The sequence below is a fragment of the Hemiscyllium ocellatum genome, chromosome 17 (genome assembly GCF_020745735.1).
Source record: "Hemiscyllium ocellatum isolate sHemOce1 chromosome 17, sHemOce1.pat.X.cur, whole genome shotgun sequence".
Lineage (NCBI taxonomy): Eukaryota > Metazoa > Chordata > Chondrichthyes > Orectolobiformes > Hemiscylliidae > Hemiscyllium > Hemiscyllium ocellatum.
In genome coordinates this window covers 30,080,968-30,106,362 of record NC_083417.1, presented here as the reverse complement: position 1 = coordinate 30,106,362, position 25,395 = coordinate 30,080,968, and the positions used below count along the sequence as shown (strand labels likewise).

General features: G+C 40.9%; 1 protein-coding gene across 1 annotated transcript in view; it reads right to left on the bottom strand.

Moving 5' to 3' along the window:
- dbndd1 (dysbindin domain containing 1) overlaps positions 1 to 24,998 on the bottom strand; it is a 46,223-nt gene extending 21,225 nt beyond the window's left edge. The window contains exons 1-3 of the mRNA XM_060838332.1: positions 24,875 to 24,998; positions 23,984 to 24,305; positions 6,587 to 6,645 (exon numbers count right to left, since the gene is read on the bottom strand). Of these exons, the coding sequence (XP_060694315.1) occupies positions 6,587 to 6,645; positions 23,984 to 24,305; positions 24,875 to 24,998 (505 nt within the window). The remainder of the gene's footprint in view (positions 1 to 6,586; positions 6,646 to 23,983; positions 24,306 to 24,874) is intronic.
- Positions 24,999 to 25,395: the final 397 nt, after the last annotated feature.

The following is a 25,395-nucleotide window of genomic DNA, read 5'->3' as shown; positions in this document are numbered from 1 at the left end:
AAAATCAGTGCAGTGAGTGCATTTGTGTTTATATGTGCTCTATTCTGCTGAGCCTGCTTCCCCTTTCAACTTGCTTCCATCAATATGCCAAGATGGCCCAACTGCAAAGGCACTGGACCATATAGTGGCAAATTCCAGGCATCTAGCTCTTAGGATATGGATGCACTACCACAAGAACTTCAAGGTTTGGTCTGCATCACTGAATGAATCTTCAAATTCCAGATCCCAGTAATTGTGCAGCTTTCCTTGCATGTTGCTCAATACACCACACTTCCACCTTTCCTTGTTAAATAGCTTGTCCTACTCTACATGCCTCTCTACTCAGTCTCCTTGTCAGATGTAGTCCAAGGGAATTGCAAACTACTGTACCCATGTCTGCAAGCATGTGACCTGTGCAGAAATCTTGAGATCTGGTCAAAATCCTTCAGCATGTGCCAGGCTAGTCCCTGTTGATTTCAGCAAAATTAAATAACTCTGTGGTGTAATGAATAACTTAGTAAAAAGAGACAACTGCATTGAGTTTGGCGTTTAGAAAGATTATCTTAATATATTCTAACAAATGGCAAACAGATTAGATTCCCTACAGTATGGAAACAGGCCCTTCGGCCTAACCAGTCCACACCGACCCTCTGAAGAATAACCCACTCAGACCTATTTCCTGCTGACTAATGTACCTAACTCTATGGACAATTTAGCATGGCCAATTCACCTGACCTGCACATCTTTGGACTGTGGGAGGAAACCGGAGCACCTAGAGGAAACCCACGCAGACATGGGGAGAATGTACAAACTCCACACAGACAGTTGCCCAAGGCTGGAATTGAACCTGGGACCCTGGTGCGGTGAGGCAGCAGTGCTAGCCACTGAGCTATCGTGCTGCCCCCTTATTAAAAACAAATTAACTTTTTGCCGAATATAATCCCGAATGAAACTTGTCCCACTTCCCTGATCCAGACAGAGTAGATGAAAGCATGGCTTAGAAGCTAGTGTTACGGGAGAAGGATTCATACTGTTGGATCATTGGAAGGTGTTTTGGGGTAGAAGTGACCCATACAAGAAGGACGGATTGCACCTGAATTGGAAGGGGTCTAATATACTGGCAGGGAACTTTGCTAGAGCTGCTTGGGAAGATTTAAACTAGTAAGGTGGTGGTGGGGTGGGGTGCTGGAGGGGGTGGGAGCCAGGGGGAGAGTGAGGAAAGAGTTCAATCTGAGACTGGTACAGTTGAGAACAAAGGAGAGTCAAAATCAGGGCAGGCGGGGCAAAGCAGATAACAAGGTAGGACTGATAAATTAAACTATTTACTTCAATGCAAGAGGCCTAACAGGGAAGGCAGATGAACTCAGGACATGGTTAGGAACATGGGACTGGCATATCATAGCAATTACAGAAACATGGCTCAGGGATCGACAGGGATCCATTCCTGATGAAGGGCTCTAGCTCAAAACGTCGAATTTCCTGTTCCTTGGATGCTGCCTGACCTGCTGTGCTTTAACCAGCAACACATTTTCAGCTCTGATCTCCAGCATCTGCAGACCTCATTTTTACTCAGGGATCGACAGGACTGGCAGCTGCATGTTCCAGGATACAAATGCTACAGGAAGGATAGAAAGGGAGGCATGAGAGGAGGGGGAGTGGTGTTTTTGATAAGGGATAGCATTACAGCTGTGCTGAGGGAGTATATTCTCGGAAATACATCCAGGGAAGTTACTTGGGTGGAACTGAGAGATAAGAAAGGGATGATCACCTTATTGGGATTATATTATAGACTCCCTAATAGTCAGAGGGAAATTGAGAAACAAATTTGTAAGGAGATCTCAGTTATCTGTAAGAATAATAGGGTGGTTATGATAAGAGATTTTAACTTTCCAAACATAGACTGGGACTGCCATAGTGTTAAGGGTTTAGATGGAGAGGAATTTGTTAAGTGTGTACAAGAAATTTTCTGATTCAGTATGTGGATGTATTTAATAGAGAAGGTGCAAAACTTGACCTACTTTTGGGAAATGAGGCAGGGCAGGTGACTGAGGTGTCAGTGGGGGAGCACTTTGGGGCCAGCAACCATAATTCTACTCATTTTAAAGTAGTGATGGAAAAGGATAGACCAGATTTAAAAATTCAAGTTCTAAATTAAAGAAAGGCCAATATTGACGGTGTTAGGCAAGAACTTTCAAAGGCTGACTGGGGCAGATGTTCGCAGGTAAAGGTACTGGTGGAAAATGCGAAGCCTTCAGAAATGAGACAACGAGAATCCAGAGAAAGTATATTCCTGTTAGGGTGAAAGGAATGGCTGGTAGATGTAGGGAATGCTGGATGACTAAAGAAATTGAGGGTTTGGTTAAGGAAAAGAAGGAAGCATTTGTCAGGTATGGACAAGATAGATTGAATGAATGCTCAAAAGAGTGTAAAGGCAGTAGGAGTATACTTAAGAGGAAAATCAGGAGGGCAAAAAGGGGACATGAGATAGCTTTGGCAAATAGAGCTAAGGAGAATCCAAAGGGTTTTTAAAAATACATTAAGGACAAAAGGGTAACAGGGGAGAGAATAGGGCCTCTCAAAGATCAGCAAGGTGGCCTTTGTGTGCAGTCGCAGGAGATGGGGCAGATACTAAATGAGTATTTTGCATCAATGTTTACTGTGAAAAAGGACATGGAAGATATAGAATGTAGGGAAATACATGATGACATTTTGAAAAATGTCTGTATAACAGAGGAGCAAGTGCTGGATGTCTTTAAATACATAAAAGTGGATAAATCTCCAGGACCTGATCAGGTGTACCCTGAAACTCAGTGGGAAGCTGCAGAAGTGATTGCCGGGCTTCTTACTGAGATATTTGTATCATCGATAGTCACAGGTGAGGTGCCGGAAGACTGAAGATTAGCTAAGGTGGTGCCACTGTTTATGAAAGGTGGTAAGGTCAAGCCAGGGAACTATAGACCAGTGAGCCTGAAGTCAGTGGTGGGCAAGTTGTTGGAGGGAATCCTGAGGGACAGGATGTACATTTATTTGGAAAGGCAAGGACTGATTAGGAATAGTCAACATGGCTTTATGCGAGGGAAATCATGTCACTCAAACTTGATTGAGTTTTTTGAAGAAGTAACAAAGAGGATTGATGAGGGCACAGTGGTAGATATGATCTATATGGACTTCAGTAAAGCATTCGACAAGATTCAGATGGGAGACTGATTAGCAAGGTTAGATGTCATGGAATACAGGGCAAACTCGCCATTTGGATACAGACCAAAAGTAGAAGACAGAGGGTGATGGTGGAGGGTTGTTTTTCAGAGGCTTGTGACCAGTAGAGTGCTGCAAGGATTGGTGATGGGGAGTCCGCTACTTTTCATCATTTATATAAATGATTTGGATGTGAGCAAAGGAGGTATGGTTAGGAAGTTGCTGATGACACCAAAATTGGCAGTGTAGTGGACAGCGAAGAAGGTTATCTCAGATTACAACAAAATCTTGTTCAGATGGGCCAAAGGGCTGAGAAGAGGCAGATGGAGTTTAATTTAGATAAATGGGCGGTGCTGCATTTTGGGAAAGCAAATCTTAGCAAGACTTATACACTTAACAGCAAGGTCCTTGGGAGTGTTGCTGAACAATGAGACCTTGGAGTGCAGATTCATAGCTCCTTGAAATGGAGTCGCAGGGAGATAGGATAGTGAAGAAGGCATTTGGTATGTTTTCCTTTACTGGTCAGAGTATTGAGTACAGGGGTTGGGAGGTCATGTTGCGGCTGTCCAGGACATTGGTTAGGCCACTGTTGGAATATTGCGTGCAACTCTGGTCTCCTTCCTATCGGAAAGATATTGTGAAACTTGAAAGGGTTCAGAAAAGATTTACAAGGATGTTACCAGGATTGGAGGATTTGAGCTATAAGGAGAGGCTGAACAGGCTATGGCTGTTGGAGGCAGAGGGTTGACCTTATAGAGGTTTATAAAATTATAAGAGGCATGGATAGGATAAATAGACAAAGTCTTTTTCCCTGGGGTGGGGTAGTCCAGAACTAGAGGGCATAGGTTTTGGGTGAGAGGGGAAAGATATAAAAGAGACCTAAGGAGCAACTTTTTCACACAGAGGATGGTACGTGTATGGAATGAGCTGCCAGAGGAAGTGGTGAAGGCTGGTACAATTGCAACATTTGGATGGGTATATGAATAGGAAGGGTTTGGAGGGATATGGGCCAGGCACTGGCAGGTGGGACTAGGTTGGTTTGGTATATCTGGCCGAGATGGGCGAGTTGGACCGAAGGGTCTGTTTCCATGCTGTAGACCTCTATGATTCTATGTTACTGGTCAAGTTCAATTTCTGGACAATGGCAATCCCTACCAATGGCAATGTTGATGATAAGAATTCATTGATGGTAAATGTTGTTGAATATCAATGACAGTTAGAACCTCTCTTATTAAAGTTAGTCATTGCCTGCCACTTGTATGCTATAACTGCTACTTGTTACACCAGGGTCCTGCGTAGGTGGCCATGGACTGTTTCAGTATATGAAGAGTTGCAAAGGGTGCTGAATGTTTTTCAATCATCCACTTCTGATTTTATGATTGAGGATATATGCCTGACAAAGGAGCTAGGCTGACAGAATCTAGGAAGAAATCTAGAGAAACTCTTGCAGTGATGTTCTGAGTGATAAATATATGGATAATGCTTTCACTGACAGATAGCAGAGATAGGGGGTGGAGACAGGCAATGATTAAAGTTGACAATAGTGAGTCTTTGTGGGAAAGGCTTGAGGAAACTCATGGTCAATTTGGAATTACATCAATCTGATTCGGTCTGACACAGTGGCCTGAGACAATGGCTAGAATTGTTGTGAATGTATAGAATTTGTGTCCATTACTGAATACAATGGCTTCACTCTTTTTAATATTTAACTGGAGGGAATCACAACTTCTTGAAGACTGCAAGACTGATCACGGCACGAGCTGGGAAGCGGCTGACTACTCTATAAATGCATGAACAGAGGGGAACTTACATGGATAAACAGCATTATGTCTCTTGTGGTGTTCACTTAGACAAGCAAAGGTTTATGTTTGTAACACAGTTATGGTGCATTCTCTGATCTATCTTTTACATGTACTTTTACATATCAGGAATATCCATTGTTCTACTTTGGACAGGAGGAAATGTAGTTCATATTTCTGTTCCCAACAGTTTTGCCTTTTATACAAATTAAATACCATTTGTGTAAGGCTTTGTTGAAGTGCTGTATATTTATCACTCAGAACATCACTGCAAGAGTTTCTCTAGGTTTCTTCCTAGATTCTGTCAGCCTAGCTCCTTTGTCAGGAATCTATCCTCAATCATAAAATCAGAAGTGGGATGCTCCATGTCTCCACTAATTTTTCTCCTCTAACACTTGTGATCCAGGAGTATATTTCCAGACAACCAGATGCCCCAGTCAGGCAGCAGAGATGAGTATTCACGAATTACTCCTCATTGCGATGCCAATGGGATAGTGCAATGCAGTCACCGTTAAACCCAGTCTTTTCCTCACTCTGTTTCCAACCTCCATATGCGAATGTTCTAGCAGGGACCACAGGTCAGCTGTTGGTAACAGAAGTATGAACTAATTTTCCTCCAGTCCAAAGTAGGACAATGGATATTACTGATGTATAAAAGTACAGCGCAGTCAGTTACAATCAGTTTCTACCATCTTGGGTTGTAAAAGGAGAAAATCAGCCAATTTTTCCCCCTTTTGCATCTTAAACAGCTGGTTGAGAATGGGATTTGGTTCAGCTGTGGTGGTCCACGTGGTTAAATAGTTTGTCATTGCTCAAGTCAAAGTTCAGGTGAATAACGGCAGAGTGCTAGAGATCACTAGTGGCACCAATAAAACCAACCTCAACAAGAAATCAGTACTTTAAGCAAAGAATATATTGATCTGGATAACACATTGACTTCCCTCACTTCACACACAGACACCTCGGCACCCAACCATAGTGTTCTAATCCATTTCCTCTGTCTCGTTACTGTAACCAACATTTTAAAATATGCGTTAAATGAAACATTTTTTAAAATAAGAAAGAAAATCCTTAGAGTTCAAGTTACAGCAGCCCCAAAATATAGACATACTCTTCAGGGACTGTGTAGTTTTCAAATTGTTAGAAATCCCTGAATTAACTGTCTTGAATGAATAGTTTATTTTGAATTAAATCTGCAGAAGACCAATTCTTACTGTCGATATTAAAAAGCGGCTACATGAAATGTCAATAAAATTTAAACAAGCTTTTGACCGTTATTGAGCTCAATATTAGATTAGGAGTTCATTGAGGAATATGTTTACAGGGTAGTTGTTTTGTAATAAGTGAACATTAAAAAAAAGATATGAATGTAAATGCTTAGGGGCACAACCCTTTCATTTTGGACTCGCGCTGAAGAGATGAGTAAACTGTTTCTTTCCAGTTTGTATGTCACAAATATTCTTGACTTGACAATGAATCCACAAACCATATTTTAATGAGTATGACTTCTATACATAACGTGTGGTGAAACGCATATTCACCTCTGCAGGTTACAAAGAACTTCCAGATCGATATAAAGGGTTAATTCTGTTTTTGAGTAAGAAGCTCCTTACCCTGAGCTACTGCCCCTCCTTGTTTCTCCATCCAGACAGTCTGACTCGATCCCACCTTCCTGCAAGCACCATCAGAGGGAAAGAGAAGAGAGAAAAAAAGGCGAGTCCGTAAGAATACCGCTGTAGTGCCAAAGATCAACGCCAGCCGGATCTCAAAGCAAGCATGTCATTTTCAAAAAAACCTGAGCATTGCACCAGCACACACACAAAAAACAATGCAATGGAAGCATATCAGATTGCAAATTGGGAGATTACAGTGCAAAGTAAGCATTGCATTGCAAATGAGGGGGGGGGGGGGGGGGAACTGCAGACTGTCTCTGGCAACCAGCCCAGAGAAATTGTGACTGGGGTGTACCATTCAAAACGATATCTCACTCATGAATCACGTAATTCCTGACTAGTATTGCGGCCAAACTCTGAATGAATTTAGTTACACATCGTGGTATCATGCAGACGTAGAAAAAAATTGAAGCTTTTCAACGTTAAACTACCAATCATTCATATGGACTACACCATCTTTTGTTACATTGTCCCACAGGGATATTTTTTAACATCGTCTGTGGTGGAGCTTTTTCTGATAGTTTTCCCTGGTAAAAATGTGATTTATTAAGCATCATGTCTGGTCAGGGGTCAGTTTATTTCCCAATTAGCTGGAAGTCACACGCACTATAGTTTGAATTCCAAGCACTCCAATAAAAAATATTTTTCAGGGCCAGTGCTATAATGTAAATAGGTGGGAAAATAACTTAAAATGCAGCACCATTCCACAAACACTGTTTTGACTGATTAGGTGAACTCTTAAATTACATGAAGACAATAGATTGGTCTTGTGGAGAGAAAAAGAGTTTGAAAAATAATCTAATTTTACTGCAGAGAGTCGACAGGGGATAAATTGTTTGGAAGAAAATATGAAGTCAATAACAAAGTTAACGTTAGAGTTCCTTAAATGTTGCCTCGCAAAACTCGTGCATCCAATGGCCCAAGCAATCTATCTTGACATGAAATATTTCACTACACGTTATGTTCTTGCTTTCTCGTCACAGTTTATCCTAAAAACAATTTACTGTAAATACTTTTCACCTTATAACACTGATGTTTACTGGGATGGTTAAGGTTAATGAGACAAATGCTGCCAACACATAATGCATCAATGAAATGCTGTTTTGTTTACTCATTAATGAGATATGGATATTGCTGGCAAGAACAGCATTTAATGCCCATTCATTAGTGCCCTAGATAGGATGGTGGTAAACCATCTTCTTGGACTGCGACTGTGCCTGATGGGAAAGTACTCTCATATATGCAGTAGCGCCTCGACTTAAGAACTTAATCCGTTCCGGGACCCGGTTCGCGAACTGAATCAATTTTTCCCATTGTTCGGATAGCATAAGAATGCTTAGATGTAGCAACGAACGCTGTTCACAGCGCACACGCCAAAGACGAACTGAATGAGATCATGCGGGGCCCGAGAGCTTTTGTGTTCAACAAGAGCGTGGCAAAGTAGAACAATGAAACCACATGGTCGCACACGGGCTTTTTGCATTCGTACCTTCATTCGTACCTTGAATTTCATACGTACATTGGAGCAAAATTTTACGTACAATCCTGTTCATAAACCGATTTGTTCGTGAACGGGGTCGTTCATATGTTGAGGCGCTACTGCATAGGTGATATACCTGTTTTTCCACATCAGCACTGTGTGTGACATGAAGGTGTTCCCGCGAATTGCTGCACTTGTCCTTTTACTAGGTGCAGGTTGAAGGTTGGAAAAGCAAGGTAAGTTGCTGGATTGAATTTTGCACTTTGTAGCCATTTTGCACCTCAGATGAATAGGGTGACTGTTTTAATAAGTGGATGCAATGTCAATCAAACAGGCACTTTAACCTAGGTGGTGTTGGACTTCTGAATGTTGCTGGAGCTTTACTCATGAAGGCAAGTGAACAGTATTCCATCACGTTCCTAACTTAAGATTTGTAGATGGGAAGTTGGGGTCCAAAATCAATTCTGGGGGCTTATAAGGTACTGGGTGCCATTGGGTGCCACTGTGCATCCGACTGGTGGAATAAGACATAACAGGAGATGATGATGGCAAAATATCAGAGAATCATAGAAATTTACAGCATTGAATGGGATCATTTATCCCATTCAAATCTGCTGTGCCAGAGAGAAAAGGACCATAACCAAGTTTTAGTTCTTGGTGTGTATGTTACATTACTTCAGTCTGTGCAGAGTTGTTTCAGTCTGTATGTTACTGTTAATTTAGTATTTCAATTGTACATCTAAATATTTTTATGTGCAGTGAGCGTCTCTGCCTCTAACACTCTGTCAGATCCCCTCAGCCATACCTATGACACTGAACTCAATGCTAAGTAATTCAACCTATCCTCACAGCTAACGCTTTGCAGTTTTGGCACCTTGTTATTAATCTCTCCAGTATCTTCTTTAGTGCAGTCACATCCTCCTTGTTAGGCTAAAGCCATAAAAATATTTAGTGGCCTATCCTAAGTATGTTTTATACAGTTCCAGCATAAACTACATCATTTTTGATGCCTTAACTCATGAAGGAGAAAATCCAATATATTTTTTCAAGGACCTTACCAGGTCAGGGATTAGTGGACATCTATTCCAGGTCCTTTGATCCTTTCCAATGCTTAGTTTCCTACTATTTCTTGTGTATTCCTTTACCTTATTTGTCTTTCCTAAATCTATTATTTAACACTCCTTTGAATTGAACTCCATTTGCCATTTTTCCGGCTACCTTACCAATCCACTCATATGTTTCTACAGAACGCATTTTTCTTTCTCGCTTTCAACAAAATGGTCAACTTCTGTATCATCTGCAAACTTGTTTTCGACCTTTAAGTCCACATTGTTGCCATATACAATGGAAAACAGGGAACCCAGTATCGAAGTCTGCAGAACCCCACTGACCCTGGGTTATTGACTGGAAAATATGGTTCCTTGAGTATAGTTATATCATTTCATTGCTGATTGGCATATTAAAGATGTTCTTTTAGCAATCAAATTTACGGTAAGAAAAATCTGTCTTTGCTAACACCAGGGCATACTGTTTGAAGTGTTTATATCTATGCCATAAGTTTGTATTTCAATCCCCAGGCTTTTTTTCTAGGATGTAATATTTGCTGATTATTTATTTTTGTGCCGCCAGTTGCCTCCAGCTTTGAATATTTGAATGGAAACATTTTTATCTAAAATTTCCAAACATAAAGTGGTATTCTCACTACAGTTGCAGGTAGAAAGATGAATCATTATAACAACAATTTGGAACAGTCTAAGCTGTTACCCTTGGTAACAACACTTTCTGGAATGTGACAGAATGCAAATCTGTTGGAATCAAGAACCTTATTTGTGAAGTATTTGCCCCAGTGCTGTTACTGCTGTCAGACAGTGTGTCAACATTTAAATTCTTCAGAAATAAGAATGCATGTGAGAAGATGGTGAGGAGTTTTTTTTAACTTTCACTTAGTCACAGTCTAAAGATATAACTAAGCCCAAAGGCACTGTCTGATTTTCTGATTTTCCAATTTACACAAAGATACATTCTGAGTTTCTTTAAAGCAAGGAAATAAAAAATAAAATATTAAAAGCAAGGACAAAAACAGTTATGAGAGTGGTAAAGTGAAAACTTAAATTTGAGAATGTATCTATGGGGTGATAAATGTTTTATGCAATATTTGGTACCTTGTGCAATAAAGTAGAAAAACATCAAACTGGTACCATGAGTTTCTGCCTGGTTGGCAGGTTTTTTAGGATAGGTGAAAAACGAAGAATGAGGCTGACAGAACAGCAGCTCAATGTAACGGAGGTGTAACAACAGCATCACTGCTGTGGTGATGACTGACTACATCTCTATAGTAACAATTAAAGAAAGATGAGTCATTTAGAAACACTCAAGCATCAAGCTGCTATCATCAATATTGTACTTAATAATTTTAAAATTAATGCTACATTTCTATTTAGTTTCTTTTCTTGGTTTTACAAAAGCCAACAGCAAGAGCAGAAATGTATACTTCTCAGAACCCTCAGAATATTCAGTAATATTTATTTTCTATCGCCTTGCTATTCATGATCAATGAAATACTCATCAATCTGTTTGCCAAATTATCCTATGTAATTGTTTTGGAAACAGCAGTGCACAGTTCTTGGTGAAAATTCAACTGACACTGAGATTGATGAACTAAAATCGCATAAATTGTAATCAGTAAGCAAAGCGCAGCTGCTCTTGTGAGGTCAAGGCCTACACCATTTACCAGCCATTAATTTCAACGTGAATCCTGAATTGGCTGTGCTGACTTCCAAGTACAAATTCTGGATTTGGATCTCTTCCACCTTAAACTCTGCATTAGGTACACTCATCTGTATAAACAAAATCAATGATGTGAAGGTTACTCATATTTTAGACTTATTAATGAGATAATCTCACACATCCAACCTTTTTATCTACAGCAAATTAATTTGGAAGATGGCTTCTGTATTTCTTTGTCTGTTTCATAGGTTTGCTTGTTTTGTATTTTTGGATCCAGAACCATTTTCTCCCAAACCATTCAATGACTGTGTCATAATTGGGTTCAATCATTCAATCAGGTATGCAAATGAAACAATCTAATTAAAATTTAAAATGCTATTCTTCAGCCACTATGAATTAAAGAACAGCGTTCTACAATAGATGACGGTGTTATGAATATGGATGTGAGTTTATACACGTTTATTTTCTGCATAAATGTCATATATAAAAACAAAATGTATAAAAATCCAATTGATACAGTTAAAACTCTGAATGGTTTAGACAACACTGCAATATTTTATGAATAATGCGGTCATTATCATTGGGCACACAGCCTCTTTTGCACATAAAAGACCTACATTAATTGGGTTTAGTATAGGAGTCCAACTTGCCTTAATGTTAGTGCTCATGCTTTTGGGCTAGAAGTTTCAGGCCTCTGTGCAGGCAATTTCTGGATGGGATCTTTGATACAATTATAAGGATGTGGCAGTTTTCAAGTCGAATGTTAACCAGCTAATTTCTGCCCCTCAGGGCAGTGGGACAGAGAGCCTTCTTCTTTGATGTACAATTATGTGATAATAACAATGGCTGTTAAAATTGTTATTCACTAATTATTAAGTGATGCAGACTATTCTCATAAACATCCCACATTCCTGCCTTCTCTTCTGAATGGATAAATTAAAAGCAAGAAATGGTAGTTAAAATTGAAATTGAATGTACATTTAATGAAGACTATGAGTCCTACATGTTCAGTCAGCATTATATTCATGTGCATATTAAAGTAAATGTGTTAGCAATAGTTACAACATCCAGGCTTGAGAGCTGATTGTGATTACATATGAGCAAAGAAATATGATCAGATTAATTACACAATGGCATAATAAATAATTTATTTTTCACTTGTAAAATATGTTATTCCCCAACACCCATCACAGACTATATTCAAAATCAGCAAGGCTTATGTTAATCCTCCCATCCTTATTTGAACCTGTTTCTAAGCAGCTGGTCCTTTTCCAGTTTGAGTGATTGACAGATATATTTAATAGCACATACATTATAAAGTAAGAAGAGGTTACATACATTAAAACCATTTTAGGTTCTAAAATTAACTCAGAATGATTGAAAATATTACATGATTTAAAATATTCTCTAACAGGATTTGTTATTGGCTTTAATTAGAAACCTTATTTAATTGAAACCTTTGTTGCCTGCTCATGGGATGTGTATTGCAGCTGCCCTAGAATCGGAATTGCATGCTGATAATTAAGCTGTCTGCTGGCACAGGCAGCTGATGTCCCAGATCTGTCTACAAAAGAAAGGAAATGCTGCACAACTGTCTCTGTTCCTACCATGTAGATCCTTAAAGAAGTGGAAGCTAAGGATTTCCATTCTGCAGGACACCACCTATGTATTTACTACAAAAAGAATGGCTGTATTCTTAGTGTGTTAATTAAGAATGGAAATCAAGTTGTGATCATTTTGTAATTTGTTTCTGATAGTATCTCAACTTAAAAACAACTTTTACTTTATAATGGCATTACAATCAATGTAAGAGAATTGTTGATTAATTTTTAAAGAAAAGAAAGGAACACACTGGTGAAATGACTGCAGGCATGGTGAGGAGGAGAGGAAAGTGCTATTTTCTTTTTCTTTCTCCTCATCCTTCAGCCACAAGGTGATCAGGAATTCAAAAGGAGTACATCACAGGAAAACCATAAGTTCATCAAATGGGATTGGGAGACAGTGTGAGAGGAGCAGTGACCTTGGTAAGTTCAATTGGCTGATATTGTTACTGTCTAGTCTTTAAAGGAAAAAAATGGCCTTTATGTTAACTACTGTGTACTTAAGGTAAGGTCACTAATATATATTTAATGCTTTAATTCCTGGTATATATTGAATTTTTTCTTCAATTTACTGGAGGAATGATAAAATTCCTATAGTGCAGAAGCAGGCCATTGAGTCCACACCAATCACCCAAAGAGCACTCCAACCAACTCCACCCACCACCCCATCCCTGTAACCCTACACTTCTCATGACTAATCCACCTAACCTAATCTTTGGACTGTGGGAGGAAACCCGAACACCCAGAAGAGACTCACACAACATGGGGAGAATGCACAAACTTCTCACAGTCACCCAAGGATGGAATTGAACCCATGTCCCTGGCACTGTGAGGCGGCAGTGCTAACCACTGAGCCAACATGCCACCTGAAAGTAAATGAAATGGAGTACTTTAAGGGTAAATCATGGCAGGGCAGCCTGTTGTCATGGATTGCCCCTTCTGTATAATTTGAGATGTCAGGGACACTTTCATTGTCCAGGGTGACACATTTAATCAACCTGTTCAGACATCTTATGAGACATAGTATGGTTAGGTGGGACTTGAATGCAGGATTCCTGATCCAGAGGAATGGACAATACCTCTGAAACAAAAGAGCTCCAATGTCCAGTGTGGCCATGTGTACAGGAACAGTCTCCAGCTGCAACTATTTGAAATCTCTATTTTGTATCTGGAGTAGCGGATGGAGTCACTGTGGAACATCCATAAGGCTGAGACCATTGCGGAATGCACATACAATGAGGTGATCATACCACAGATAAATAGTGCACAGGCAGAAAGGGAATGAGGTACCACCAGACAATTATGAGGCAAGTAATGTAGGAGTCATCTGGGTTCATGTCCCTCTCACAGATTCTTTGTTCTGGATAGTGCTGGAGGAGATGGTGTCTCAGGGGAATGTAGTGGGAAGCAATTCTGTCACACCAGGAGTGGCTGAGCTGGACAGGGAGGAGAAAAAAATGAGTAGGAGAGCAAGAGTGATATGAGATTCTATCACAAAGGGAAGAGGTAGCCACGGACATGATACAAGGATGGCATGTTGCCTCTTTGGTGCCAGGGTCAAAGAAGTCACTGAATGACTGCAGGACATTGATAAGGGGAATGATAAACAGCCAGCGATCATAGTCCTCATCAGTACCATCAATATAGACAATAAGCAAAGATCAGAGTGTTCGGAAATAAATTAAAAAGCATGACCTTAAAGGTAGTAATCTCAGGATTATTCCAAGTGCCATGTGCTCGCGAAATCCAAAAAAGGAAAATGGATCAGATGAATGTGTGGATGGAGGGATGATGTAGGAGTGGGAAATTTAGGACTGGGACTTATTCTGGGCTAGTTGGAACCTATTCAAGCTGAATGGTTGCACTCCAATGGGAAAGGGACTAGTCTCTTCACCTGGGCAGTTACTAGTCTTGCGAAGGAGGTTAGGAACCTGAATGTGAAGACAAAGAAGAGAAGGGAGAAATAGAAATTAAAGATAGAAAACTTGAAAAATGGAAAGCAGAAGTGGAATGTAGAGGGAATAGGGTGAAAAAATAGGAAAAATGTAAAAATTAAAAGACCAATCAAAATCTATTGTATCTAATTGGACAGAACTTTTGCAACTAACAATACAAATATTTGTAAAGAAGCACTGTATGTTTGGAATTATAGAGACATGGCTGGAGGATGAGCACGCTGGGAACTGAATATCGAAGGGTATTTAATATTTTGGAAGGACAGAAAAAAAGAAAAGGGTGACAAAATCATTGCAATACTGAAAATTATATTTCCAAATAATCTAAACGTGGCATCAGTATGGTGGAACTAAGAAGTGACAAGAGACAGAAAACATCAGTGGGAGTGACAATAAATAGTGATGGTAAGGTAGAGAACAGCGTTAAAAAGTAAATTAGAGATTCATGTGACAAGGGAGCTACAGTAACATGGGTGGCATGAAGCAACATATAAGTTGGGGGCAAACCACATTAGTAATAAAACTGTGCTGCATGAAATCCTGAGTGTATACAAGTTTTTTTTGACCAGTACATTAGAGAACCTGCCATGGAACAGGTTATCCTAGATCTGGTACTGTGCAATAAGATGTGGTAATTAACAACTTTGTCATGCAATGTCTTTTGGGGAAGTGACCATAACATGATAGGATTCTTCACTGGGATGGTCCAATTCAGAGCTAGAGTCCTAAATAGAACTAAGAAGAAATTAGGAATAAATTAGCTATGATAGATTGTGTAACTTCATTAAAAGATGTGACAGTGGATTAGTTATGGCCAATGTTGAAGGAATGAATGTATGCATTGCAATGCTTATACATACCTTTCTCATGCAAAAGCACAACAGAAAAAAATCGTCCAAACATGACTAACTAAAGAAATTAAAAGTTAACGTTTTGAGTCTGGTGATTCTTCATCAGAAAAATTACCTCTGTTTTCTTCCAATGTTTGCTGCCAGACCTGCTGAATTTTGCCAGCAATTTCTGTTTTTGTTTCAGATCTTCAGGATCTGCAGTTCTTTGTTTTATTTTATGAAATAAATTAAGATTAGTATTAGATTCAAAGGGGAGTCATTTACATTTGCGAGAAAAAGTTAGAAGCCTGAGGATTGAGAACAGTTTAGAATTTAGCAAAGGAGGACCAAGCAGCTGAGGGAGGAAAACGAGAACAAATTTGCAAGGAGCAGAATAACAGACTTTAAAATGAACTTTTATAGATATGCAAAAAGAGTTTTGAGGGCAAATGTAGGTCCAATGGAATTAATTTATTTTGGAATAATTAACCATTTTGACTTGATTAAGAAAGTGAGTAGTTACATCATATTCTGTTTGAGTGTGGTCAGTTAAACAGTCTATGTAAGAAGGAAGCTATTTGGCCTAAAACAGTGGAAAGGTTTATAGTTTTGGAGTTTTATGTCTCTGGCTAATGTAAACTTTTACAGTGAGTGCAGCCTTTACTTAAATAAATAATTTATTTTAAATGATTTAGTTAATAACAAATTATCCAGCAGGTCTTTGAACATATATCTATGTATGTATGTGTGCATATATAAATATATATAATATTTAAATAGCATTTTAGAATTGAATTCAATAGTGAGTTTTGTCATCTTGTAGTTGTTTTGATATTTTGGATATATTATTTGGAACATTTGGGTGATAGTTAATCACTGGAAAATGAGAGTGTATGCACTAAACAGATACACTAAACAGATACACAAATTCCCGCACTGGTGCCACTTAATCTTGGTTGAAATTGGGGAATAGGTAAATTATGAAGAACAAGCTGTTAATAAGTGTTAATCTTATGTGATTGACATATCAAAAGAAAATAATCGAAAGACAATGGAATGTAACATGCCTGAGATGACCATAACTTTTAAAGAAATCAAACAGAAACCAAATGATTCCTGATGAAGGGCTTATGCCCGAAACATCAACTCTCCTGCTCCTGGGATGCTGCCTGACCTGCTGTGCTTTTCCAGCGCCACACTCTCGACGCTGATCTCTAACATCTGCAATCCTCATTCTCTACAAATAGAAACTGGTTATATAGTGCTCTCATGCACAATTGAATGTTTTTATCCTATTAGCAAAACACACCGTGTTATTTTCCGCCTTTATCCCCTACCACTAAATCACCTGTATTTTCAATTAATGCCCAGTTTACATTCAGAACCCATCAATGGCAATCCATGTTCAAATGTAATTGATCTGGACAATATCCAGGCTTTTGCTGACAAAAGTAACAATCATACCATACAAATGCCAGGCAATAACCATCTCCAGTAAGAGACAACCATTGACGTTCAATGGCGTTACCATCACTGAATCCCCCACTATCAACATCCTGAGGGATAAACACACGGGCTACAACAGCAAGTCAGAGGTTAGAAATATTATAGCAATTAATTCGCCTCCTGATTCCCCAAAGCCTGTCCACCATCTCTAAGGCACAAATGATGGAATACTCCACACTTGCCTGGATGCTGCAGCTTCAACAACACTCAAGAAGCTTCACACTATCCAGGACAAAGCAGCCTGTTTAATTGGCACCACGTCCACCAACATCCACCCCCTTCTAACAATGATACTCAGTAGTAGTATCTACAATATACACTGCAGAAATTCACCAAAGATCGTTGGACAGCACCTTCTAAACCTATGACTATTTCCATCTAGAAAGACAAAGGCAGCAGATAGACGGGAACACCACCACTTTCAAGTTCTCCAAGCCACTCACCATCCGGACATGGAAATCTATCATCATTCCTTCACCATCACTGTGTTAAAATTCTGGATTCCCAAGGATATTGTTGGTCTACCTACAGCAGATGGACTGCAGCGGTTCAAGAATGCAGTTGTCACCATCTTCTCAAGGATAACCAGGGACAGGCAAAAAGTGCTGGCCAGCTAGAAATGCCCATGTTTGACAAATGAATATAAAATAAAGCATTGCAATTATACCAAAGTTGAGGGAAAAGTAGGAGTAGAGGGAAGAGACTAAATCAAAATAGAGTTGGTGGGAGATAAGTATTCCAGCCAATGCAATGCTCTCTGTAAAGGCATCAAGAGTATTGGTGATACCTTGTCCTCCCTTTCCAAGGACACCTGGGCATAAGTGTAACCTTCAAAGAGGGGCAGACACTCTGGAGCTGTGGCCCTCTTTATGGTCCGTTGTGTGGACTTGTTATTGGCACATTGGCCAGAACCATGAACTATTCAAGCACTATAAATGCCTCACCCAGCCAATGAGTATCCAATAATTTAATACTTGGACCAATCAGGGTTCAAAGATATTACTGATCAGGCCACGGGTAAAGGGTATAGGAACTGAGAAGAGCAGACTTCTTCACTCAGGCAGTGGTGAACCTGTGGACTTCTCAACCATGTAAGGCTGTGGAAGCAAATTTACTTAAATGTAATTGGCAGAGTCAGTCTGACTCAAGATTGGGATATAGACAGACTCTAACCTCACACCTTTAATGCATTGTCTGAGCTGAGATATCATTTTTTTAAAATTAAAACCTTAAGTTATCTTGAGGATGTGACTTAAAAGAAATTCTGGGATTTACATATTAATGAACTGAAACATGCAATCCATTTTAAAAGATGAAAGACTTAACAGGGATCTCGGTTTGTTAATATATAATTTCAGTTTCAAAACACTGTAATCTTTTGCTATAAATTCTGTGTATTACGATCCTGATCCACAGCTACCTGATTAAGGACCAGCTCTCCAAAAAGTTGTACTTCCAAACAAACGTGTTGGACTATAACCTGGTGTTGTGTGATTTTTAACTTTGTCCACCTCAGTCCAAGACCGGCTCCTCCACATCATTAATTGGTAGAGCAGACTTGATGGACTGAATGATGTTTCTACTTTCCTATGTTTGTGTAGTGATTGTGAACACTGGCTCTATGGTGCCCTCTTCTGTAATCTTGCTGCTGCAGAGGCTGTTGGGATCATTGGAACCATTCCTGTAATCATTTGAAACCAGAGTAAGGGAGAGGAGCATCTAGAGACAGTCAAGAATCATCTTTCCTGAAGTAGACTAATTAACAGCACAAATTGTGGTAATCACATCCAGTGTGATTGCAATATTCGACATCTTGCAGGGCGAATAGAGCTGGGAACTAAATAGTCAAGAGTGTTCAACATTTAGGAAAAAACAGGCAATAAGGAAAGGGAGTTGAGGTAGTGTTGTTAGTAAAACATTAATCATTCTGGATGAAGCTAAAAAGCAACAATGAGTGGAAACATTGGGTGGATGGTGTTGTCTATTGGTCTCCAAACAATGGAAGCAAGGCAGGATGGGAATGAGGGACTATGACCTAACTCTGAGTGCCTATTCCTTTGGAGACGGGTTGATGCCAAGAAGGATCCACAGAGAGGAGGAGCCTTACACTTGACCCCTAGAAGTTTCCTCTCAGAACAGAGAGGAGCCCAGCCCCTTCACCTCACATGGCATGTGATGCCAAAGCCTGAATAAGTTCCAGCTGGGATGGTGAGCCTGCAACTAGGCAAAACACTTTTAATTAACTTGAGCTCTATTGGTACAAATCTCACTGGTGTCAAGTGCCCACATCTTCTGGCCAACTGCTCTAAAGCAGGCTTCCTCCAGCCTAGCTGTGGATATTAGAACTGCACTTATACATGGTGAGAAAGAGAGAGAGAGAAATAAAGAAAAACTTACTGATGTTACATCACTGACTTGGGTGACATAATCTTGCACTTTTGCAAATATATTCACTTGCACTCTTAAAACGCTTGGCTCTAGCATCTTCGTCATTGTCAGACCTGATGAGGCCATTTGAGAGATGACCAGTTTCTTGAGACAACCCAAGATTAAAATAAGTCTTAATGATCAAGCATTGATGATTACTCACAAGCAACTGACTCTTTGACTGCAGATAGCATCAAACAAAAGGGATCTTTAAACACAGGGGTGAAGCACAATGTGCAGGTGTAGTGTCAGAGACTGGACAGAAGACATCATTTCAAACTACACCTACCTTGTGATTAGGAGTATGTAATCAGTGATATCTACATAAATATCTGTTGAGGGAAAGACTCATTCTAGGTTCCAGGTTTTCAAGGGAGAGTATTTCAAGGGAAGGCTGGAAGTTGTACAATTGACTAGTCCATTCTCTCTGATTGGCCTGCTGTGAAAGGTTCCATAAAGCACTGACTCTTACACATTCAACAGTATCCTAAAGCTGCTGAAATATTTCAGGGCAACTTAGTTGTTGTCCAGCATTCTGAAATGTTGAAGTCTAACCAATGATGGAAGGTTGAAAAAGTGATGCCTCAGGATTCCTCTTAAGCTGCTGCCCATCATTGAGAGATGTCACTGCACAACACTGGATATTAAACACTGACTGAAGCCATAAGAGTTACCTAGCTTTTAACTCCATGTGATGTTCCTACATAGTCTCACTGACTGATGCTTCTTTTTCTTACACACAGTAGGGTGTGTAATGTGTAGACACTCAAGCAAGTCCTCCTCCAGGCAATGACACAGTTCAGTGAGGATGGCTGAAAGATATCAAGCATTCCAAGATGGATAACAAATAATTTTATCATTAACAAAAAAGGTCAAAGACTGTCATAGTAACAAAGTCCAACTGTGCTTGACATGAAGCAACACCTGCCTGCCATATAACTGACAAGAATGTTAAACAATGTCCAAGCTCAGCTCATTCAACCTCTTGTCAAATTTTGTAAAGATGTTTAAGGGTGTGAGAAATGAAGCTCACTGCCAAATAATTTTAGTCCAAGTCAAATTCCAAAGCAGTCTTTATTCTTATGTTCTTCCAAGACCGGGTGACAAACAAACGTAGGCACACTCCTGAATAATATTAGTGCACATTTATACAGTTTCCATGAGCCTCTCTGTACTTCCCCTTTTACCTCATAAGTGACAGTTGTATTGCTCTGTGCAGCTGCTAATCTAATTGGTTTAGCACATCTGTCTGTGGCCTGTTGTTAGCGTGCAACCCCCCTTGATAGCTGAGTCTCATTACTTCTGCTGACGCAACACTGAGTCTTATCACTTCTGCACACAGAGTCTTTATGAATTCTGAATAGGTGACTTCAGCAGAAGCAACACTTACACACATTTTCCACAATTCCCCCTTTTCTTTTAGGCTAATAATTGTTGTCTTCTGCACATAACTCATAGGCCACCTCCAAATTCGCCAGCAGCATCCCTGAGACCTCATCAATCTTGGAAATTTCTTCAAGATCATTCATCCCCACATTGTTCAACAGGTAGAGTACCTCTTGCTGACTTCCTGTTAGGGGCATTCATTTAGTCAGGGCTGTTTCAATCAGCTGCTGGGTTAGTCCCCGTGCACAAGGTATGATGCAATATCCTATAGCTATCAGTACTCCAGCAACCACTATCAAGGAGGCGAGTATGGACACCCTATACCTTTCCATTTCTCAAACCATGAATCCAGCCACCGAGTAAGCGATGTGTCTACCCTTGAATTCTCAGCCAGCTCCTCTGCTAAGGTAGTCAACCCCTGCAGAGCTCGAATGATTGACCCATCGGGTACTGTGTTATTTGGAATAAAGGTGCAGCTGATCCCCCCTAACATCACGCACACGCCCCCTTTCTCAGCTAGGATCATGTCCAAGGCCATTCTGTTCTTCCAAGCCATTCTGCTGGTTGTATCGAGCTGCTCTGCTATACCTTTGACTGCATCCCTAGTGTAGTTAATGAACTTCTGCTGATTATAGAAAATATAGTTCATCCAATCCACAGTCTTGTTATCTGTTACCCATCAGAAGAGAGCTGACTCAAAGCCTGCTGCAATCTGGTTGCGAGCCTTGAACTCATTCGGTACCCCCCGAGGAACTCCTATAGAGTCTAGATATATCCAATCATCAAAAGAAGTATCCAATAATGATCTTTTACTCTGACTTCCTTTTGTGACAATCTTTTCCTATTCAAATGCCAAGGTGAATGGGATTGTCAACTGCACATATGCCTCTCCAATCTGGAGGAAGGGTGGGTCTCAGTATTCTCCCTCCACAGTACCACCACAGATCTGTTCGGGGAACCTGCAGCGCTGAGTAGTTCCCTCCCTTGTACGTTCTGGTCACATTTTCAATATCGATACACGATTTCAGCTCCCCCAGGTCTCTGAACTGATTTAGACCTTGTCTGCTAACACGCAATGTATGATTTCCGACTGCAGCCAAAAACGTGGGAGTCTTTTTAAATCTTTCTTCTCAAGGGAGGGAACATTAGTGATAGGGAAGTACAATTCCCATTATTCCATGCAGTCTTATCCTGTTACAGGGCTATCATTCACTTCATGCCCTTCCTGTCTTGCTGCCACCCGAGTGGAAAGGGTACTACCTGGGCCACTGGCCTACTGAAGGCACATGCATAGCAATTGTTTTTGTTCAGACTTTTCACAGTGTACTTTACCCAATCAAGCCAGGCATTTGTATCCCTGTAACCAGTTTCTATTTCGATGGTCTGTTTTAAGTCCTTCACTCTAAGGGGCGAAAGGATATACCTATGGCATCTGAGTGCTCTTTTCATTTACTTCGACTGGCCACTTCCTTTTGCCCATCTATATGCGGAAACAACAGCCTGAGAAATCCTTCCCGTTTGCTTTCATCTCTATCCCAAATGTTTCATTTAACTGGACCTAATAGGTGTCTCCTCCCAAAACCGCTTCGTGCCATGTGGTTTTCTTCATCGTTAAATATATTGGGTTACACTTTTTGTCGGGACACTCAAGAGCTGGCTAGAAGGAGCCCCGGTGTACTGTGACGAGTGGATTAATCCAAGTACCACCCCCAAGGCTATCCCCGTAGGACTTAAGATGTATCTCTGAGTAGCTGTACTGCCGCTAATTTTCTACATTTCCACAATCAACTAGGCTGCAGGCATCGGTATCTATTACTTGCGGATTAGCACTCTCAGGGACCGTTACTACCAAGTAAGAGGACCACATCAAGGTTTGATGAAATCCTAAGACTAGGAGAGCTAAGATCATATACCTAAGTATTCACCTCATTCCAAAAATAGTGCTGAAGCACTGAGAGACTTAATATACAATCTTATAGAAATTATCCCGCGCTCGCTTTGCCACTGTATAATCAGTCACTCAAAGTCTTTTTAGCCTGAGTTTCAACGGTTCTTTCGTTGATTCAGCTGTCCAGATTTCTTTCTCAACTGGATACTCCACTGGTCCCTTAGTTCTAGTGTAGTGAGTCCAACCTTTCTCCACCGTCCTTATCGCCGTTTTGGTAGTCAAAAGAGCCTGGTACTCTTTGTCCGTGACTTCACAAGGACCCAATCTCCTGGCCAGATTGGATGAACGGCAAAATCGAGAGGTGGAGTCTGTGCAAGTAAACCCTGTCTCCTGAGAAAAGACAAAGAGGAGGACAGGCCCAGTATATGCTTTCTTAAGAACAAGTCCTTAGTCCCGGGGATTGGCAGTCCTCCTGAAGTTCCCAAGTATGGCAGCCCAAACAATATTTCATAAGGGGACAGACCCAAATCTTTCCTTGGAGCCATTCGCATTCGTAGGAGTGCTATCGGCAAACATCGGGTCCAGGGGAGTCTGGTCTCTAATACTAATTTGGACAACTGTCTTTTAAGAGTTTGATTCATCCACTCGACCCTCCCTGTAGGTGGGCCGGGGGGGTGTGAAAATCCCAGGAGATTTTGCATTATTCCCTGGAGCACCTTAGAGGTGAAGTGGCTTCCCTGGTCTGAGTCTATACACTCCACGATCCCATACCGGGGAACTATCTGCTCAAGAATTATCTTAGACACCCCACTTGCTGTTGCTGCAGCCAGGGGGTATGCTTCCACCCAACCGGATAAATGGTCTACTATAACCAACATGTATTTTAGCCTTCGTACCGGGGACAATTCAGTGTAATCCACCTGTATGCTCTGAAATGGTCTTAGCCCAGGGTCTCTCCCACTTGGGACCTGTTTCCTTTGTACCTTCTTGTTTATCTTCTTACATGTTACACAGCCTTCATATATCTGTTTGGCAATCGTGTATATCCCTTTACATCCATATTTCCTAAGAACCAAATCACACATTGCCTGCACTCCCCAATGTCTCCCCTGATGTAGGACAGCCATGATTTCTCGCATCAGCATCTTAGATAACATTTCCCGGCCATCGGGTACCACCCATTTCCCTTCTACCAGTTTTGTAGCCCCTAGTTTCTTCAAATCCTTTACACTAGCACTAAATAGTGGTCTCCCCACAGGTTCCTGTATTGTCGGGACCAAGGAAAATATCGGGCTGACCTGTGGGTTCACAGCTGTCTCCTTAGCGGCTTCATCCACCAACCTATTTCCCCTTGTTTCGGGATCATCTCCCCTCTGATGACCATTCATGTGGACTATGGCTTTCTCCTTTGGCAGCAAAAAGGGATTCCAATACTTGCTGAACTAATGCCTCATGGGCCAGTTCTTTACCTCCACTGTTTACCACTCCTCTTTAATGTCGTATTTTCCCAAATGTGTGTGCCACCCCAAAGGCATACCTAGAATCTGTGTAGACAGTTCCTTCCTTCCCCTCTAGGACCTTAAGAGCGCGTTCTAGCGCATAGAGTTCGCAAGTCTGTGCCGACCAGTCATTGTGCAGCCTACTAGCCTCGACTACGCTCCCCTCTGTTCCGTCCACTACCACAGATCTGTTGTGTCTTTTGCCTTCAATTACTCTGGAGGACCCATCAACGAACAGTCTGGCCCCTGTGTGGAGAGGGATGTCCCTGAGGTCCATTCTTACTTTAGTCTGATATTCTATGATGTCAAGGCAGTCCTGTTCTGGTTCCGAGGGAGCTACGTCCTCGAGACCCTCAATCCCTGTTGTCCAGAAAATTTAGCAATTGGTTAGTTGTTTCTGCTATTCCCTTCTCATCTTCTCCCATGACCAGTAGGTCATCTACATATTGCAGCAAATTTGTGCCTTGGGGACTTATAAACTTTTCCAAAAATTTGTTCTAAAACCTGGCCAAACAAGTTTGGGGACTCAGTGAACCCTTGAAGAAACACTGTCCATCTATGTTGCTGTTTCCGCCCCGTTCTTGGGTCTTTCCACTCAAAGGTGAACATGTTTCTGCTTTCCTCTGCCAGGGGCATGACCAAAAGACATCCTATAGGTCCACCACACTGAACCACTTGTGGTCATGCGGGATTTTACTCAAGAGAGTATAAGGATTAGGGACAACCTGGTGTCGAGTCTGTACTATCCTATTAAGCGCCCTTAAGTCTTGTACCAGACGATAGGTACCATCTGTTTTCTTTACTGGCAAAATGGGGGTATTATAGAGGGACATGTAGGGTTCCAGCAGGCCGTCCCTAATTAACCCCTCAATCACAGGTTGTAACCCCCTTCTTCATTCGGTCGAAATTGGGTATTGTCTCTCACATACCGTCTCCCCCACCTGTTTCAAGCTGATCTTGAGAGGGGGAATCTGCAATCCCCCCTTGATTGTCTTCCTGTGCCCATACTGTGGAGTCTATTTGTTTTTCCTGTTCCTCGGTCAAAAGGGCCATTTTTACTACTAGTTGTCGGTCGCTCATCCCAATCCCTAGTCCTAATAGTATAATAAAGTCTCTTCCTAACAAACTACTTCCTATGTCTGGAATGTATGACAATTGTCTCTCAATTTTCCCTTCATTCCTTTCGATCATCATAGGTTCAAATACAGGGATTGTAAGTCCTTCCCCTTTCACACCGAACACCATTATCTGTTGTTTTGTAAATTGTACTCCTTTGGGTATAAAATTTAAAGATGATCGTGCTGCCCCATATCTACTAAGAAAACTGTATGCTCTTCACTAGGTCCCACCTTTAAAGTTATCAAGGGTTGCCGGTGGGTCCCCGAGGGCAGGAACGCCTGACGCCCCTATTCTTCATCAAAGTTCATAAGCGGTATTGCCCTCTCTTCCC